The sequence below is a fragment of the Anarhichas minor genome, unplaced genomic scaffold (genome assembly GCF_050575085.1).
Source record: "Anarhichas minor isolate MPS153535 unplaced genomic scaffold, ASM5057508v1 ptg000010l, whole genome shotgun sequence".
Classification (NCBI taxonomy): domain Eukaryota; kingdom Metazoa; phylum Chordata; class Actinopteri; order Perciformes; family Anarhichadidae; genus Anarhichas; species Anarhichas minor.
In genome coordinates, this window is record NW_027466456.1 from 1,508,035 (window position 1) to 1,528,876 (window position 20,842).

Consider the following 20,842-nt stretch of genomic DNA (forward strand, 5'->3'; position numbering starts at 1 on the left):
CCTCTCAGACAATCTGGTAGCGATCTTGTTTTATAGCAGCTGTAACAAAACAGCTGAGATGTGTATAAATCACTGAGGCTCACTGCAGATCACAATATCTATATATTTCACACCTCCTGGTCATGCTGTGTAAATGATGCTTCTGTGATGGTTAAATATAAAGACATTCAAACACACACACACACACACTCTACTGGGAGCGTGGCCTCGGTTCCAGCTGATTTTTGGGACCTCTCAGCGTCGGCCTCTTTGGGTAACAGACAGACGCGGGAGCTCCGGCTCAGTTCTCGCAGGTGTAGAAACTGAGCGCTCGTGTGTGAATGAGGGATTGTGGGGTTTGTGACCACAGCTGCTGCCAGCAGAGAGAGAAACAGGACGTTACCCAGCTGGACCGGAGCCCTAAGCTGGACACACACTCTGAACCTTTCCCCTGTCAGTGTCAGCATAAACCCCGGGACCCGGGGAACCTCGAAAATAATACAAGTAGATTTGTAAAACAAAGATGACTGCATTAATCCGTACGGATTCCCTCCATGGCTATCATGCATGTGAACCCGGATTATTTATTTACTTATTTTTATATGTTTTGTATGCTTGTTTTAATGTGAAATAAAGTTTTACTGCCGATCGTTTTGGACCGATTTTCAGTAAAAATATGCGACGAGGAGATCGACATTAATACTTTCTATTCGCCGAATACATTGTGAACAACAAACACTTTAGCAGCACCGCTAACGGCGAACTCACCGAGGTTCCATTCAGTTACATTATGGTGTATTCAGGCGCTGTTCAGTAAAAATGAGCATCTGGGCGAAGATGAATTATAACATTATCATGATGTGTTCAAATGTGATCTTGCAAAATGTAGTTTTTGGTGAGAAACTTGAATAAATCCAGTTGTTTGAAGGAGCTGTTTTCACGGCAAAATGAAATTACACCGATATCTAAATGTGAGGCGCTTATTGCCCGGCCCTCCTGTTCGTCCGTGGGTCTTTGAGGACAGCGAGAGACGCACAGAAGCAGACAGACGCACAGCCGACAGTAGACAGAGCCCAGAGAGGAGGAGCCTGGTCACAGCAGGGAGCCCAGACGGACAGATCTCCTCTGTAAGATAGAAGGATGCAGCCGCCATAAACAACCTTTTTACCTTTCATCCCCGAGTGCTCCGTGCTACCTGTTAACCTCTGAACTCTAACACATGATCTCCTGCCTCCTGACCTCTGACCTGTGAAGGGTCATGGTCAGCGTCCTGCTGTTTATCACCCCCGTACCTTTGCTCTCCTCCTCCTTCATGCTCAGCTGGGATACGTGGAAGAACTTATTTTGTTTATGAGTTAGTTTAGTAATTAAATTAACATAATGAGAATCCCCATGCAGTCCTCGGTCAGTCAGGATTGCCTGGAAATGAGCAACACAGCGTAACAAGGGGGGGGGGGGGGGGGGGTTGTTGACGTTGATGCGGCGCTTACGTCTGTAATCTCGGTTTGAGATTGAAACCAGATGTCAGGATGACGAGAAGTGGGAGGCAGGAGGAGTTAGAGGAGTTGTGATGAAGGGAGGAGGGGAATAATGTGTAACCCCCCCCCCCCCCCCCCCCCCCCGAGTGTCGTGCTTTAAGTCTTCTATTCACATCTTGACCCCCCAAAGGAGAGATGGGGAGATCGAGGGAGTTACGCACCCCGTAAATCTGCACATTTTCCTGCTTGAATAACGTTGAAAGTTCCACAACGTGAAACTTCAGATCCTTTGAAGACCTGACGCAACACCTGCCAACAGCTTACCTCCTTAATATTTCCTTTTCCTTCCTTCCCTCTACGTCATCCCTCCTTTTCCGTCTTAAACCTGTATCACTCCCTTTACAGAAACCAGCAGGCCTCGAAAGGGCATCGACATCCAATCGAGTGTGACTGCTGCAGCTCCGTCTGATAGAACGAGACGTCCTGCAGATGTGAGGTCAGTGGAATGCGGTCACCTCTGGAGCTGAGGTAGTTTGCTTTTTTCCCTGGAACAAAACAATGAGTGCGTCTTCCAGGGAAGCGTTGTATTGTGAAATATTAGTACAAGTTTTCACGGAAGTGTCTCGTGGGTCGGCGTTCCAGTAAAAGAGTCGTGAGGATACGTTGTTTGGCCAGAAGGCTGTTTGTTTTTCGTGTAAATGGCACATTCCCTAAACATTGGGATTTATTTGTCATTTTCAAAGCATTCTATACAATGACATTTTCTACATAATATACTCTGAATAAACAGTATTAAATGTCTACATCAATTTGAAAACTCCCCAAATAATAGTGTATAATAATGTAGGCTTCAAGATGTTTCACCTACAGCTGTGCAGGCAGGTGATGAGCTCACTGAGGACACCTAGTGGACAGGTATGGCACGACATGAGTAGTGAAAATACCGATACAGACAGAGAGAGATGGAGACGCACTATCGTTCCAGCACAAACAAAGCAATCAGCAACATCCTGTTTGTTTGGAGAGAAGAAACACTTGAACAAAGCGTGGTATTTGGAGAGTATGGTCTGCTTTATTTATAGTAACCATGCAGCATCTTAAATATTATTTAGTCGAACACAGCGGAGGACTAAGCCGGCATCAGGAGAGCACGCCTCCTCAAATGGCCATCAGCATAATTGTTTTCCCCCAAAGCGTCAACGTGTCGGCAGTTAAGTTGTCAGAGCGGTGATGTGAGGCCAATAAAGACATCATTGACACGGTCTCTCTACGGAGAGCCCGTAAAACATCCACTGACACTTCTTGTTCTCTGTCAAAGGGGGCATTATCCTGCTGCTCTGCAGAGACAACAGACGAGCATCTGGCCGCGGTTGCGTTTGAGCGCCGTGTGCCACACCTCGCCGTTCCTTTATAGGGGGGTGGATGTGTTAGAGAAAGTGGTCTCTGCCTCTTTTTGTCTGTGTTTGACTCACTTCCTTTCACTGCTTGGTTCACACATCAGGGGGGGGGGGGGGGGGGGGGGGGGGGGGGTGAAAGTGTCCTGTGAGGAGCCAGAAGTGAAACGTTTGTGGTGGGGGTTCAGTTCCTGTAACTCCAATGTGTGAGTTGTGGTGAGATAGTTTTGTGAGTGGGTCATAGATTGGGGAACAACACACTTATACACAATGTGAGCGTGTGAATGAACTTCCTGGGAGAACATGAACCGAGCAGAGATGAGCGGGAAATCTGCCGTGAAGGCCTCTGCCCCCCCCCCCCCCCCCCCCCCTCCCCCATCTACATTGCTCATCTGTTTCTGTATGTCACTCCTCACCCCTCTCTCCGTCTGCTCCTTTCTTTTCTTTTCATTTCCTTTGCTCAAGTTTCCAGCCAGTCAGTCGGTGCACGACTTCGCTACTGGACTGAGGATGTATTTTTTTGGGAGGATTGACACCACATGTTTGTGTTCACATTAAAAGTTCACAAATGAAGTGGCTTTTCATTTAGTAGCACCATCAGGTCAGAATGTATCTAATACTTACTGGTTTGTGACCAAATACCAGAGGTGGAAAGAGTACTACAATATTGCACTCAAGTAAAATATGTTACTTTAAATAAATTGTACTCAGTACTGTTGCTTCTGAAAAAAGTTCTTAAGATGAAGTAAAAAGTAGGTCAGTTAAAATGTACTCTGAGTAAAAAACATTCATCAACACAGCATGAAAGGTGGGAACATTACTCACAAACACATGACTAGTGCTGGAGCCAGATTCTGAATGCATCATTGAATGAAATATGTGCATATTTAGCAACACTGGCGCTGCACATCATCATCACTGAGATGATTCCTGGTGATGTGACCCAAATATCTCACTCTGTTCAACACATCCAGCGCTCGGTCTGCCATAAAGTCAAATAAGGAGAATGTAGCTTCTGATCCTCCTCGGCTTTATCAAACATAATAACATTCTTTTTAAGAGTTAAACTTAATGTCACACCATAGCTTGAGCACTCTGACCAGGTGCTGCAAGTCACAGCTATGAGGAGATTAAGTCATCAGCGTACATGAGATGGTTATTAAGACTACCCCCCCCACCACTCTTTTAACAAAAAAAAAAAAAAATCTAAATCCATAAATAAACAACTGTAGTGTAGCCTCAGAAAAGAAACAAAACTCGAACTATTTAAGAAAAACAAGCGACTTTAGACCTTTTAAAACTGGACAACCTAAACACTTTAATGGGCCCCTTTGTATTTGCCTCAGCAGCAGAATGGTAGCTACATGTCTCTAAATAAACAAGCGGTGGACATAACGGCGCCTTAAAACTTCTTTTAACATTAACAGTAGGATAAAACAACGTGGACATGTAAACACTATAAATGCTGCTCTGCGCGCACGCTCTGCGCGCACGGCTCTGCTAGGCAACCCAGTGGACTCTGACGTTGTGTATTCGGAGAGGTTGTGTGTTGTGTGTTGTGTGTGTGTACTCACCTGTCTGAACGGCTGAGCAGCACAGCGAAGTCCACCATCTTCTCCTCCTGGTCCAACCTGGTCCAGTCGGCCCCTCTGGTCCCAGTATAACCAGTTGTAAATCCGTCATCACGTTAACCTTGAGCAGGTTAAGATAGATGCAACTTTTATTTTTTAACCATGCTTAGGTACAGTCATGTTATTACTAAACACCCCCCAGGTGTTATCCGTGATTGTGACCGTGCTTGAAGTGGCGTCGGCCCGTGAACTCGGCGGCACCGTGACCGCAGATATTTATTTCCGGTGGTGTCACCGTCTCTCCGGCGCTCCGCCCTCCTGCGGCCGCAAGAAAAACACCTGCAGCTCCGAGCAACAATTTAAACCAGAACATCTAATGGAATAGCTGCCTAACCCATTGACCATTCAGAATGATACCAATCAACTCGCAATACAAACATTGTCTCAAAGTACCCCAACCAAATAAACATGAACGGTTACATGAACCTACCATCACTCATCACAGACGTTCAAATCTTATATCAAACATAGCTGCTTCCTGTTTATTAACTAAAACTAGAAGGTTACCAAAATCTCTATCCAACAGAGTTTTATAATTCATTTAGTCCACAAACAACTTTTTCCCTTTTTACTTTACTTTTATCTGTCATTTGTGACAAATCGCTGAGTCACTGTATGTGTGTGCATAAAAAGCAGTGGTGGGCCGTCAGGGCCAGCTAAGCCTGCTCTGCTGGCCTAAACAGAATCACAAAGTTAAAGCTATTTCATAATTTTTCACAGATACACTACATGTATTATCACTTTTGTTCCCATTCCACAGCTCCCGTCTTCCTCTGTTGCTCTGCTTCCAGCACAGCTTGTTTTAAGGAGAGCTTTTATCCAATCAGATTCAGCCCGGTGTCCCGTTCGGCGCGTTTTTTTTTGTTTTTTTACATCTGCAGTAACTGTTCATTTGTCTATCGTGTCGTTTTTATGAATAATATGAATGGCTCGCGCTCTAGCGCTGCAGTGTTGCTGGATTGATTTGTCGTGCTTGACATTTTATGTGACTGGTTCTTGTCATTGTGTTAATTACATTGATTCTGACTTGTCCGTTAATGACGAAGCATCCCGTCATCGCGGGGTTATTTCGTTTTTTTGTTATTGTTCCGGGTTCAAAAGGTCACACATCCCGTTGTCTGTTACGTGAGCGCAGTCCACCGAAAACATTATATTTCCCACAATTTAAGCTTCTGCATTTTCCAAATGCACTAGTATTATTCAAACGTATTGTTCGGTTCGTAAGCCTCGTACCAAACGGTTTAATACCAATACGTGTATCAGGTATAAAATGCACGGCCCGCCACTGATGAAAACACATCCGGAGCTCCTTTGAGAACAATGCGAATTACACTGAAGAGTTTGAATCACATGTGGGGAGATTCTCCACGAAAATATTTCAACATTCTCCACTGAGATTTTAGGTGTTGTAGTTTGGCCAGAATGGAGACACATGCAGAAAACACAACATATATGCACATATGCTTTATATGCATATACATAAACTTGGAGAAGATTTTAACTGACGATGGACGGGCCTTTTGAGAGTTTTGTTACATACTGTCTCCCACAGAGAAAGACAAAAACTGATACCAGAACTGAATCATGCGCTTCACAATCTAATTTCTATAATTCCTGCTTTACTCTATATAGTCAAACTACAACGTTCGACCTGAATACGCTCATATTCCAGTAAATTCCTCAGAGCGAACGCCACCTCTTTACGAGCTACGATGGATGGGCCAAACGTCTGGAGCAGGTATTCAGCTTGTTGTCAGCGAGGCAGATGCATGGTCCCCGAGTGCTGAGCTCACAGTTGGCTCGCTGCAGGATGACACAACTGATACACACACACCCACACACACACACACTCTCATGGATGTCCAGTAAATCAGGCAGCAGCCTCTGGAGGGAGTGAGCTGGAGTCAGACTCCCAGTGGCTCTGCACTGCTGCAGAATTTGTTTTGTTTTTGTGTGTGTGTGTGTGTGCATGTGGGAGAAATATGTGTTTGAGGGTTTGTGTTGCGTGAGCAGGTGATCCACGGGGGTTTAAGCAACTTTGGCTGTATGACAGAATTCCTTTTGGCAACGTTGAAGAGAGAAGAAGGGAGAGAAAAGAGAGAGATGCTTTGCCTAACTCCACTTTGTTCTCTTAGCGGATCAGAGAGGCCCGTGTGTTGCAGTCATCTAACCCCATTTCCTTCTCACCCGTCACTGCTCTCCCTCCATCCTCCGTCCCCCTTTCTTCTCCGTCTCTCCAGAGTCTCGGCCATCATCTGCTCTAAAGGAACGAGACACAAAAGCAGAAATCTTCACTCTGCATTCACTTAACCTGCCTGAAGGCATCAGTGGAGATGATGAGTGTGTAAGTGTGTGCATTCCAAAAGGTCAAGATGTCAGTCTGTTTTCCCCCTTGATGTTTCTGTAACCATGATGTTTTTTACAACGATCTCTGTGTCAGTACAACAACACAAATGGAAATAACCACCAATAAAAACTTTCTTTGCATCTGTAAAAGTGATTTCTAGTAAAAAAAAAAAAAATAAAGTTCAGAGCAACCAAATCCCTGCACTTGACCTGTACTCCTCCATACGGGCCATGAGGGGACTGATGGGGGTCACAGAAGAGGTCAAAAACGTAAAGTAGGTTTTATGTTGTCCATATGAAAAGACGAGCATTTAGGTTCGTGAATAAAGCTGAATCCTTAAAGGTGCAAAGAGCGGGATTCAGAGCATTAATATAGCAGCAAACAATTGTTGTCTATGTGAAGATATAGAGGAGTGTTATCTACCTGAACCGAGGATGAAGTCTCTCTCCCTCTGTATGTGTTGTTATCTGAGCTTCTTTGCTTTGTTGACGTGGCCGAGCCGGCCGTGCACGCTTTTAGTGCATGTTCATGCATGTGAGTGTGTTTAAAAAAAGGAATCGGGACACCTAACGTACGGTGACATCTGGTCAGCCGTCGCCATTTTGAGATCTGTTAAGAGGCAATAGAAATGCTCCCAATCTCATATAAAGCATCTTTAAACGCAAACCGAGATGTTTGGCATGTTTGGCAAGGCATGTGGATGCGAGAGAAGCACAGAGCAAGAGAGTAGGTGGACACAGAAGCCATTTATGTGAAGATGACATAATCACCTGTTGCCCCCACGTGCAGCCAACATCTGTGAAGTGTATTAACTTTCTATCCTTCGCTCTCCTCTCCCTCTTTTTCCATCCAGCTCACCACCCATGCACAGACACTATGTCACGCAGCAGGGACAGTGTTGTTATGTGTGGAGTGGGAAATTAGTTTTTTTATATTCATGCAGTGGTGACATTTCAGAAACAAGATCTCGAAGGTCTGAATGTGTGTACCCAAAAAAAAAAAAAAACACATATATGAACCTCATGGTGGCACTAAAGGGAAAAGTCAGGGGATCACCAAAATAATTTGGATACGTCCTCTGGGAACCATGAATATCTGTTCAAAGTTTTAAGATGTTGAGATATTTTACTGAATAAGTGAAACCTTTGGCCTGCAGGTGGCGCTAGACGATAAAGAGGATCAACAAAGTCATTGAGGTTCGTCCCCTGGGCACCATGAATGCCTGACCCAAATTTCATGGCAATCCATCCATTCGTTAAGATTGAATCAAAGTGTGTGGATCGACCAACAGCTACAAACACTTAATATTTCTCGTTGCAGCTATTACTATTATTACACTTATCATTTGTTCCACGCAAGAACATGAACCTTTTAATTCGGAACATGAGAATTAGGTTAATCCAGTCTTCCTGTCTGTGACAATAAACACAAGATTGATGTCAAACTCCCTTTTTGTTTTACGCTTACTGGATTTGGATTCATATCAAAAAGCTCCAAAATATCTCCCCTAGCTTAGACAAAGACGTAGTGTTCTCATGTCGGATCACCATCATAAAAACATGGCATTAATCCGAAGTGTTAATCCTCCTGCTGCCTACACATGTGCTTATTGACTGATAGCAACGCCCCACATGTCCCTGTTTTAATCATTGATACAAGGCAGTAGAAAAAAAACTGGGTAAATACTTAACAAAATCAATCTTCTTCTCATTTATTTAAAAGCTGCTCTGTTTTCCAAATGTATCTGTTGTGAAACAGCAGTGAAGGGAAATTCATCCCTCAATCTCATGTCATTTTTGTCAAGATGGAAAACATTTCAATGAGCATTGGGAACGTCGGGCACTAAAACCTGAAGCCAAAATCGTTCTTTCTCTTTTTCTGTCTTTCTTGCGCACTGGTTTCCTTTTGTGTCCTGCGGCCGGGTCATATTATGTCTACACACCTCATGTGTGCTAAAGCCCTGCAAAACAGACACAGAGACACTGTAAACAGTTAACTGCTGTGAAGGAAGTGCAGAAGGGCCCTGCCCAGACTGTTCTCCCTTGACTCCCTTCTCTCTCTCTCTCTCTCCTTGGACCCCTGCTGCCTCTCTGCTCTCTGGACTGTGCTGCAGAGAAAAGGCCCCTCAGAGCTCCAGGCCTCTGGACGGCTCTCCTGGAGGTGCCACCCTCACCACAACCCAGCTCCATCTCTCTCTCTCTCACTCTAACACACACTCACTTCGCCACATTCACACCAAACCTACAGTAGCACTCTTGTTTAATCTGTGATGCTTTATATATCATGTGTGCCAGTGGGCCATTTCACTCAGGGCCTTCTTTTTTTTTGACTGTGACCGCTACACGGCAAGAAGAGACATCTGTTAAGTCAGCCTTGTTTGGGATCGCCAGCTCTAACCACTTTAACACATGCTGATTCTGAGCTACTGGGTTGAATTAAAGAGTAACTAAAAACCCCAAATCAACTTTTCCCAGCTGAAAACCAATTTATATGGGTATTCAGTAGTGTTGACGGTCCAAATCTTGACAGTTTTGTGCAAAGTATTTGAATTCTGTTATAAATATTCCAGGATTAAGAGATCATTTATTGTCATTCTGCCACACAAGGATGCACAACAAAATGTATTTGTAGCCCATTTGCAACACAGGTACAACACATGTGTACACGTGTACATGTGCCGCCCTTGCCACAGTTGCATAGCATAGCGACTGTCCTATATTGGTTTAAACCTGGCTACTGCAATAAAATTTTGCTTCTGGCCGACCTGGAGGCAGGTGACGTTTATGGAGGAAGCTATTACCACCGACCAGCCTCCCCTCACCCACCCCCTACCATAAAAACCAAAAGACTTTGCAGACTGTGGAGAGAGGAGTATAACTGACAAGTAGCCGTTACCCTTTAAATTAGCCTGTGAATTATAGTAAACTCAAATTCACAAATTTTTTAAAAGTTTATACTGTATTGTCACCACAAGAGTCCATTTACAGCTCTACTTTCGACTCTTATCCAGCCATAATCATAACAATAGTCAGCATGCCAACGATTAGCATTAGCACTAGCTATTAGCATAAGCTAATTAAAATGGTAACGGCTATCATGAACACTAATGTAAAATTTCCAGTGTAGAGGGACTTCATCCCAAACTCTGGGGTTTAGTTTCTCTTTAAAGATAAACTGAAATGTCTGCATTCTTGCTTGTCGCATATGTTTTTGCTTTCCGAGTAAGATAGTCGCCCACGTGCTCGTTCAGTCATTCGTTACATGTCATGTGGACACATATGTTATCAATCTGTCAGGCTTCTTCTCTGAAAGAAAAGCTTTTCCACAGTAATTACGCTGGAATCTCTAACAAAGTCCAGTTGAGCAGAACGGGGTTAACTTGCCACTGAGGCTTACCAGCTGTCAAATGACACTTTATTTACATGCAAGTGTATCCAAAAAACCTTGTTTAATTAACTGTGTTGGTCAGCTATGTTGCAAATTTGCATTATTCTTTGGTGTGTGTGGTGAAAACTGAATGTACCCTGAGGGAGAACGGCTTTGTTTTTAACGTGACCACTGTGCATTTTTTAACAGTTTATCCAAAGGGGTTTTGAAAGGCTTTTTATAAGACCAAGGGGCGGAGGACTGTCTCAGCCCACAGAGGAGGACGTAATCCATCCACCTTATGTTAAAAATGTTCACCAGCATAGGAAGTAGGCTGGCATTCGGACACTTAAGATGAAGGAAACATCAGCTTGATGTGAAGCAGTAAATGAGAGTGGACGTACTGTGCAGTATGTGACGATGAAGGACACACACACACACACACCCCCAGCAGCACACTCACAGAGTTACGGTATATGTAATGCTACGGCCCTCGCTGTGGCGGCGCCGTGCCAGCTCCGCTCTGCTCCGCTGCTGCCAAGCAAGACCACAACATGGGCCTCTCTCTGCCTCAGCAGCAGGCCCTCCACTATTACAGCCACGCATGGCTGACCCTCTGGCCTACCAGCTGTTCACAGGCACCGTAAATCTCTGGCCTGGTGCTCAGACCAGCTGTACTGTCACTGTCAATAAAAGTCTGCACTTTACAGGACACTTGGGGAGGGAACATACATGCCACAATAATGATAACATGAGTCACATGATAGCAAGAACTCTGTCCTTTTGTCTTTCTTGTCTTCTTCATGTCACGTTTGCATTAAAACTACTAAAGTAATCAGTACCTTGTTGGTCATGTTACAGATCTGCTTAGATTGACTAGATTATTAAGTGTCATTAATTGGAGACCCGGTGTAATTATACAATACAGTTGTACTGTAACTGTAAAAAGGTTACGTTTATTACTGCATGGCTAATAATGTTAGCAATATCTTCCTCCAGTTACCCTGATTAATCACCAGACAAATAATCAATGCTGATAGATAAAGGAGTCATGATATAGCACATGCCTCAGACATTGTCTGCCTGGATATGTTTTTGTTGAGCTGAGTGGACAAAGGCTCTATTTAAATAAGAGATTTGTGCAGATGGAACACGAAATGAAACTTGAATGAAAACGCGACGGAAATCAGACAGCAGATGGCGGTACCGTGGTTTTGCACTCTGCAGCTCACGTTAAAACTACGGTGGCCCTCAGGTGATGTAAAACGTCAAAATTTCTCTCTACATCCAGTGTTTGGTTTGTCTGTTCTGGGCTACCGTAGAAACATGGCGGTGCAACATGACGCACTCCGTGAAGAGGACCTGTTCCCTATGTAGATATGAAGGGCTAAGCTAACGGAAACACAACAATTGCTAATTTCAGCTGATTATACAATAAAGAAAACATAGTTATGAATAATAAATTATATTTCTGCTAATAGATCTCCCTAAATGCTACACACTGTCCCTTTAAGAAAAAAGACTTAAAAGTATTATTTGCTAAATTGACTTATGATGCATTACTATCATACATTGTTTTAATATCACTATTAATCTATTTATAAGTACTGAGGTTAAGTTCTTCAAATGTGTAATTTGGTACATTACTTGAGTAAATGTACTTAGTTACATTCCACCACTAATGTTGCAGTTTTAATGTTTTTTTGTATGTGGAAAAGGTCAAGGGATCATTTTCAGGAGCAAACATGAACAAAATAAAACCATCAAGCCAACAAACTGTATAATAAAGATACAAAACTGACATTGAAGACGAACCAAAGTTGTGTTCATAATGAGCTTTTTATTTAAAAGCACATGTATTAGAGCTAAGTACATTTAGCAGAAAAAAAATAGCATTGCATCTATGTCTTGGTACAAAAAAAAACGAGATGATACAAAAATACTAATATTGAATTTTTAATACAATTGTGGGTGTATTTTTTTTTTGAATGCATATTACAAACGTAGCTATAACAATCTACAATAGTTATTCTAGATACAAAAATCTGTCAATCGATGCTTTTCAAGCAGCATTTTGTGAAGAACACAGGTCTGTAATCATAGTGGATATATCTAAACATGTTAAGAAACAATATCTTACAGAGTTTAGTGATCTATACATTATTTATATATTTATAAAATAAAAGAGAGTGAGAACGGCTTGGTGAAATGATAGGACGGACTATACGATGAGAAAGATGTGCAACATGGCGGAGTGTGTTTTTGGAGGAGGAGATCTGAGTCGGCTGTAAATAAAAGAAAAGGGCTTCTGTATCTGTACAACTGTTAGTGATTATACAGGACAGGCTATGAACACACAAGGTTACAGAGAATAAAAAATATTAGATCCACAGTTTTTATAACGTCCACCTGCTCTCTCGCTCTCTGACACACACACACACACTCACACACACACACTTGGCACAGCTGACAGTGTCTCCTTTGACACACACTTCATCGAGATGGGGGGGGGTCTTTTTTCACAGGGCACACACATATGTACAGACACACACATTAATTCGCACAAGATGTACATGTACAAGCATATGCGTACCCACACAAGCACAGGAGTGTACAGGACACACAGATACACACACACACACACATCCATTGCCAATGAGTGATTGGGTGGGTGAGAGCCCCTCCCTGCCAGCGGAAAGAGCCCCAAATCATCCCGTAAAAATAAATGTGCCAGCTTAGCTGTAATTCATCACCCTCTTTCCACGGTGACAGCCCGCACCCCCTTCACTCTGCCCACCCATCCCACCCTCCCACTTCCTGTTTAGGAAGATAAACACAGATGACCCCAACACCAAGGAAGTGGCATGGCACAGCCACGCCTCTTAATACAGGTGCTGGGAGGCTGTGAGATCTGCCTCCCTCCTTCCACAGAAAATACTCCCCCCCTCCCTATCCCATCCCCCCCCCCCCTTCCCCACCCGTTAGTACATCTAACCCTCAAGAAATGCAACATCCCGGGTTTGGGCCGCTCTGAGAGTCAACTACAGAAAAAAAAAACTTGACGTGCTGATGCGGAGGCAGAAAGTACATGAGGTTGGAAGGGCTTCGCTTCCTGCTGTTACAGTTTTAAGGCCCCGATCACACCGAGACACTAATATCAACGTCTGTTCCTGCCACATCTAGCGGCATCAAAACAGGAAGTCGGTGGTGAAGCAGTAAAGCCCGCCTCTTGCTTGATTGCCAAGTGTGACACTGAAGACGTGAAAAGTTGAGAATACTTAAACTTTTTATGCAGCGTCTAAAAAACACCTTAAAAAATGCGACGCGTTTCTAGCGACACGTTTTTAGCGACACTTTCTAGTTTCTAGCGACGAGTCTCGGTGTGATCGGACCTTATCAGGGTAGTGAGGAAGAAAGTTGCTCTGACATAAAAGACCTATAACAATCAGAATGTAACCCTTAAAGTAGCTTGTTGCTATTGTTACTGAAGCCAATGCTATGCTAACTCGATCCTGCGTGAACGTGGAGTCTCGTGAAAGCCACCACGCCCGGCTCGGGTCGACTTTTGTTTTTTGGAGTCTGTCTCGTGGGCGTCGGCGCCGTCAAGTTTTCTTTCAGTTCGACGTCTCAGGCAGCAAGTGGTGATAATGGACAATGAGCTTAAAAAAAACAGTGCTATACGTTATATCTTTTCTATACTGTTAATATTTCTATGCTAGTTATTGCAGTAATATCCTTCCCATAGCTAAGGAAGTAGTTGTCCTACAGCGTTCCAAGGCCACTGAGAGTTCAGAGAGGAAGCGTCCCTCTCTCCCTAGGCAGGGGGTTTGTCTTCTTCTTTTTCTTCTTCATTTGTTTTTCTTCACAAGTGTTTAACCCTTCATGTGGTTACACCTCCATCAAACCTCCACACCCTCAGCTCTGCCTGTCAAGTCGTCCCAATTTCTTAAAAAAAAACATTTTTTTCCAATTTCTTTTCTGTTTGTGCTCAAAAAACGACAGGCTCAAATGTTGATTAGTAGTTAACATAATTATAGTAAATAACAAGTCTGGATAGTGAGAGTGGACTCTGCTGTGCAAGTCTCAAATCGGACACCCTACAGTCCGAAAGGAAGCGCCTCGCTGGGCGCTGCAAAAACAAACAAAGAAACAAGGGAGGAGGGTGCCATTTGAGGAGCAGCTACAGTCTCTCGTCGCTACATTCTACTGTCCGATGGGAGGCGAGCAGCGCTGCGATTGGCTCCTCAAGTCACAGGAAGAAGTGGCGGGCCTCTCTCTCTCTCTCTCTCTCTCTCCCTCTCTCTCTCTCACACCATGTTGTGGTGGTTGTTCCTCTCGATGATGTCGGACGAAGGCAGCAGCTCCTTCTTGATGGGGGAGGGCGGGGGCGTGGCCGGCTTCACCCTGGGCTTGAACAGGTCCGACACGTAGTACACCTGGGGGAAGAGAGGGAGAGCGAGGTGAGGAAACAAACACGGAGAATAGGGATGCACCCCCCCCCCCCCCCCCCGAAACCCAGTTCTAAATCAGTAAAAACCCGGAGCATTGATGCGGTCCGGAGTTAACAGTTCTGCTATCGGTACTTTAGAAGACACAGAGTGAGATGTCCTCGTCTCAAACCTCTTCTCTCTGTCTCTTTGTGAACAGGCTAATCAATGAAAGCTAATCGCTAAGCTAATTGTTTAGCTGAGAATGTATTTTAAAGATTTTGGAACTTCTTTTGTTTATTTTTGTTTATATAAGAATAATAAAGCAATGTTGATTCTTTTCTTAATTAATCGTCTTTTTTTTCTCACAGTATATTGAGAAAGAGTATCGATTAGAGTAGTAGTATCGATAGAATCCTAACGATACCCGTCCCGAATGAAGAATCAGCGGAAAAAAATTAAGTGTTTCCTGACTAAATTAAAATATGATGATGTAAACCAAATATGGAGGTGGTTATGTGGAGATGTGTGTGTGCGTGTGTGTCAGGTTTTGAGGTTCAGTTTTAATGCAAATGACCTCGGGGTTATTGTTGTAATTTGCATACAGCATGTTAAACCTTATCTGTAGTTGATTTGCGTTTGCCAGACAACTCCCAAGGCAAATTAAAGAAATACAATAAGTCTCTTCTTTAGCTGGACTCAAACTTTTTGAATTTCAGAGCTGCACCTTCTTCTGATCCTGGATCAGGTCTGAACAGGGATGATGTGACGGTGCAGCCAGGCGTCTGCAGGTGAGCTGTGAGCTTACTTCATGATGCCGTGACGAGAAACTCCCTCATCACCCACACGCCGCCACACTGTGCAACCACAAACTAGCAACTCTGAGTAATCTGGCTGGAGGAAGTGATCTTACTGTAGCTCACCGTAAACAGACTGCATTAAGTGAACCTTTGCTAATCCACCATTAAATGATGCCATGGGGGGAATTCACCCTTTTTTTTTTTTTTTTTTACATCGACTCTGAGGTCAGTCTGACTGAAAGAAATCTCTTCCTGAGATCTCGATGACATCATATGTCAAACAGGAAAACGGGCAAGGGGTGGACAGGAAGTGCGACCATGGAAACTGTCTACTGTGAGAGTGGATTACCGTTTCCACTTTCAAGGGTCGGTCATGAGCAACAAATACAACACAACTGGCAGGCGAAGCAGCTTTTCCTTCCGCGCTGCCAGTGGAGGGCGAGCAGAGGGACGATGCCAGGGAGGGAGGAGGGGGGAGGAAGGAGGAGGCTGCCATTCAACACTAAACCTGGAGAAAGAGATCTCTGATATGTTCTGTACATTTATGAGAAATCCTCACGAATTTACAAATGCAAATTTAGAAAAAGCCCCTGAGATTATAAAGTCAGAAATTTGCGAGGAAAATAATCAGAAATTCTATGCATCTACGGTGCACCAGCTCCTCTGGGAAAACTATCACGGGAGAAACTTACAGTCGGTCTAAATAACAAAGACGGTCTCATTCTGAGTGTGGGGCTCAACACAAAGATGTTCTCTTCTATTACAGCTCGACATTTACTGACCATAAACCTGACCTTCACTGCTGACCTTTGACTGACGGATGACATCACACGTATATAGATACCTCTCATGACACACAGCTGCTTTTCAGAGCTTTAAAAAGGGCTCTTTGTCTGCACAGCCGTTATCACTATACGGTACATTACATATGATATAATTAGGGGAGCGCAGAGGGATGTGATGTGACGAGTCATGTCTCTGAGAACAAGCCCTGAGCCGTCATGGGAAACTTTTTTTTGGGGCCTTATTTCCCATCAGGATGCTCAGCGGACCAATTGCAGCGGGCCTCTTCGCCGCGCAGACCGACCTCCAACTTATCGCCCCTGAACCCTCCGTGGTGGAAGGCTTATCGCGGCCACACCACTTCCTGTGCATGGTATACACGAACACACACACACACACACACACACACATACAAATAAAGCCTCTGGGCCTTTTTGTGCTGATGCCTACTCAGCCTCTAATTGTGCGTTCTTATAACCGCTATTAAAATGTCACGTCTGACACATAGACCAGCTGAGTCACACAGGAAGCGAGTGCACCAACTTGCAGGAACTGTGCATGTCTAAAAAAAACAGCATATTACTCACCAGACCCCCTCAGTATGTCAACGGGTAAAACTCTTAATTTGTTGGCACGCAGATGTAAATAACCATGAATGTATTCGCAGCCTAACCACACATCGGTTAAACGCATTCACACCGAACCGATGTAGGTCGGAGGATGTAACTCTGAATATATCGACACAATTATCACACACTTATGTTGTCTTACTGTTTACTATGACGGCGTATTGGGGGCATTGTAGGTAAAAATAAATATTACAGAGCCGGGGGGAGGGTGCTGATAGTCAAAATTTCTGAGATCAAAGTGGTACATTTTTGAGAAAAACCTCATAAATTTACAAGCAGAAAACTTGAATATTCTCTGAGATTAGAAAGTCACTCTTTGGCAGAAATAAAAACATGTGACTTTTTAATCTTTTCCTCATATGTTTTTTCCTGCTAAGTTTGATTGTTTTTTCTTGTAGATCTTTGAACTCAGAAAATACGTAATGTAAAAAAGTATTTTTTCTCTCTAACACACCGTCCTAATATACTGCATGTGCATACGTTTAACAAAAATAACTCTCAGTGTTAAATGGTGCCGTACATAGAATTACACATTTAGACACTTGCGTTGTGTGTGTGAAGCGATAAAAAGAAGACTTCCTGCTTCTACACAAGTTCACCGACCCCTCAGACGCTGCCTCGGTGTTCGACACCCTGAGAATGTGCAGCATGTCCTTGTGTGTTTGAATGGGAGCGATAGCATCCTCTGGCCCTCTTCTCCTCTAACACCTGACCCGACTCCTCTCCACTGGGACAATGAACCCACTAAAAAAAGCAAGAAAAAAAAAAAGCGCTGCAAACGCTTTCTCTCCGCCAGCTGCTTCCTGCTGGATTCGGTCCTAGTGACCTGTTTTATTGCCACACGTCGAGATAAGTAGGTCACCGAGTCTGATAGGAAGTGCCAGGTAGGACAGACGGACCACGTCCTGTTGTGGTTACCGATTCTCTGGATTGCAGCACTGCAGACAAAGTCTGGACGGTACATATTCTTCTAAAATGCATCCGACTCAGACGCCACCCGTCATCCAGTGTGAGGACAGACGGAGAGGTTTGAAGCAGCAATTAACTTAGAACAAAGCCGCAGTCTAACACTAGTCACTACAGATGAATTAGCTCATTCCTGCTCCAGGTTTGTATTGTTCACTTACTGGCACTCAATTAGACTTAAAAGGTAACTGTAGCCTCGGGGAAACTGGAATAGCTGAGACAAAAGAGTAAAGGAACAAGACAATTCTCCACGGTCCATTACTAAAATATATTTAGGAAGGAAGACACTTTTCTACAAGGACGCAGAACTCATCACGTGATATTTACAACAATTGTTCACAATCGCACACTTGGGACTGACGTGCAAATGCACTGATTCACCCAAAGTGTTCTTTTGTTCTTCAGACATTTGGAGACTTTCCATGCATCAGGATAGATTCAAGGACCGCATTACCCAGGCTGCCATGGGGCTCTATCAACCGTTTCAACAGGCGGAACCTTTGTCATATTGTCACACTCGCCGGGTTTCCAGTCAATTGTCAAGTGAACTTTAGGCCATTTAGAGTCAAATAGACCATAAAGCAGGGTATGCTTTTGGGCGGGGCCACACGGTGATTAACAGGTCTCTACCAGAGACGTATACGCCGTCTCTACGTCACTCCTCCTCAGTCCAAATATGGTCACTTCTGTTCACTGGTTGCAAAAAGTCAAGATGCTGACGGCCAAAAACGCCGAAGTCGAGGCTTCAAAACATCAGTCCACAAACTAACGGGTGACGTCACGACGACTACGTCCACTTCTTATAAACAGTCTATGTCACGGTGGCAGTCTGCCAGTAAACAGAGTGGACGAAGAAGAAGAAGTAGAGGTTGCAAACCAGAAACAAAACAAGTCGCCTAAGCAGATCTACGAGAGAAAAACTGGAGAGCGGTCTTCATGAATTTGTTTCAATTGGGCAAGTTTTTATAGTTCTGTCATGTCAGCTGATATTGGCCGTGTTTCATGCTGTGTGGAGACGAAATAAATATAAATATACAACTGGTATATACATTTAGAAGAATAGCGACCGCACACTTGTCGACTTAAGATCTGAGGACGTTCACACTCTGGTACTTTCGTACCTCCTCTGTCTGTCTGAGCCTCCACTCGTCTCTCCTGTCAGGTCCTTTCTGCTCCGCTGCTCATGGAGCGAGGCTCTAACAGCCGAGCTAAAGTGTTCACAGATGTGTGTGTTCCTACCAAGACTGGGCGAATCACAATGAGCGTCAAGGATTGTAAAACTAACCTCAGCCGCCTCGATCGGCAGGGGTTTTGGAAATGAGTGCGCGTGCGTACGTTTATATACACACATATATATATGTGCGTGTGTGTGTGTTGAGTGTCTCTCTGAGGGTTGTGGAATAGCCCAGTTGGATTAAACCCCCGCTCATCCTGAGCCAAGATGTAGACAAGGCTCCTCTCTCCCGTCACTTCCCTCCCTTCGCTGCTGATGCCAGATCTGCCCATCCAGAGGTCAACCTCATACGTTGAGTATTTTTCTGACATTTCTTTTCCACCTCCCTGTCAGAGCCGATGTCGTCTCAGCAGGAGCTTCGCCCAGTTGGAGGAGCGCTGTTTTTGCACACAGTCTATTGTTCGCGCGCGTGTGTGTGTGTGTGTGTGTGTGTGTAGGTGTGTGCATTTTAGCTGTGCCAAGGTCTGCCCAGGTGCCACTACTAAGGTCTTGCTAAAGTTTTATGAATCTAATCCTTTCCACGCTCACGATCTGGCTCACGTAGAAAGGTAAAGGTTGTATGTGTGTGTGTGTGTGTGTCTTTCCATACGTTTCCCAGAGGCAGCAGAGTTTAAACGGGGGCCTGCTGTGCTGATAGAACCAGAGCTGCCAAATAAAAAATAAAAAACCCAAATAATTAACAGCCTCATTCCTGTTTCAAAGCCTAATGTTCGCTCTCTCTCTTTTTCTTTTTTGCACTCCCTCTTTTTTTTTTTGAGACCCCGATTTCAATTTTCCTTGGCTCCGTCTAGCTTAACGTAATGATGAGGGTTATGAAAATCATCTGGCAACTGCTATGACGATATGTCACAAAAGTAGTGAAGGAGGTTTGTATGGATTCACACACAATCCATACACACACACACACACACACACACACACACACACACACAAACACACACACTCCTGAATTAGGGCAATGTGTTATACATTAAAGGGAATCAGATTCTCCTCACTTCACTGCCGGCTCTGTTTCTCTTGTTCATAATAAAAGCAGAGAGGAGAGAAAAGTGAAAAGAAGGAGCGGTTGGTTCGTTTCATCCCCAATCAATTATAGAAAAGTACTAAAGACCCAGTGACATGAAATGTACATTTTCCAAGTCTTAATCCCGTGTGTTAAATGTTCATTCATAGCTCGCCAAATATGTGTCAACAAAATCAGTATCAGATGATTTTTACATCAGATCTCTGTCTTTTTTCTTCTTCCAGTTTCACTGTGAGATACGTATCAGTAAAGACGCCCTAACTTCCCTTTCACTGGGACTTCTGCAAAATGCGTTATCACTCACATCACATGTTCATACAGTTTTCATCATGTTGGCGTTGTGTGCTTTTTTTGCGTGACGTGAGTGCACTCACTATGCAGTAGGCCACCAGGGCGCCCTGCACGAAGCCCGCCAGGACGTCGGTCGGGTGGTGCTTGTGGTCGGAGACGCGCGACAGGCCGGTGTAGAAGGCCATCATCAGCAGGGTGAACTGGAGCAGCGGGCGGAGCAGACGAGCGCCGCGCCACGAAAACCTGGACTGGAGGTAGAACTGTGGAGACGAGAGAGAGAAAGAGAGAGAGAGAGAGAGAGAGAGAGGGCGTTACTTATTTTCATCCATACGACATGAATGAAATGTGCACAGTTATTGTGTTCAATGCAAATAATGTAAAATATGTAGAAACCTCACACACACACAGCCGGCTGGACACCTGCTGCGTGTATCGGTGTGTGTGTGTGTGTGTGTGTGTGTGTGTCAGTGTGTGTGTATTATTACGGTCTGAG

The 20,842-nt window shown here is 44.2% G+C and overlaps 1 protein-coding gene across 2 annotated transcripts in view; it reads right to left on the reverse strand.

The window, feature by feature from the left end:
* Positions 1-12,015: 12,015 nt before the first annotated feature.
* The window catches only part of plpp3 (phospholipid phosphatase 3), a 31,223-nt gene continuing 22,396 nt past the window's right edge, over positions 12,016-20,842 (reverse strand). For both annotated transcript variants that reach the window (XM_076087421.1, XM_076087423.1), the window contains exons 6-7: positions 20,433-20,609; positions 12,016-14,631 (exon numbers count right to left, since the gene is read on the reverse strand). In XM_076087421.1, the coding sequence (XP_075943536.1) occupies positions 14,503-14,631; positions 20,433-20,609 (306 nt within the window). In that variant the 3' untranslated portion in view covers positions 12,016-14,502. The remainder of the gene's footprint in view (positions 14,632-20,432; positions 20,610-20,842) is intronic.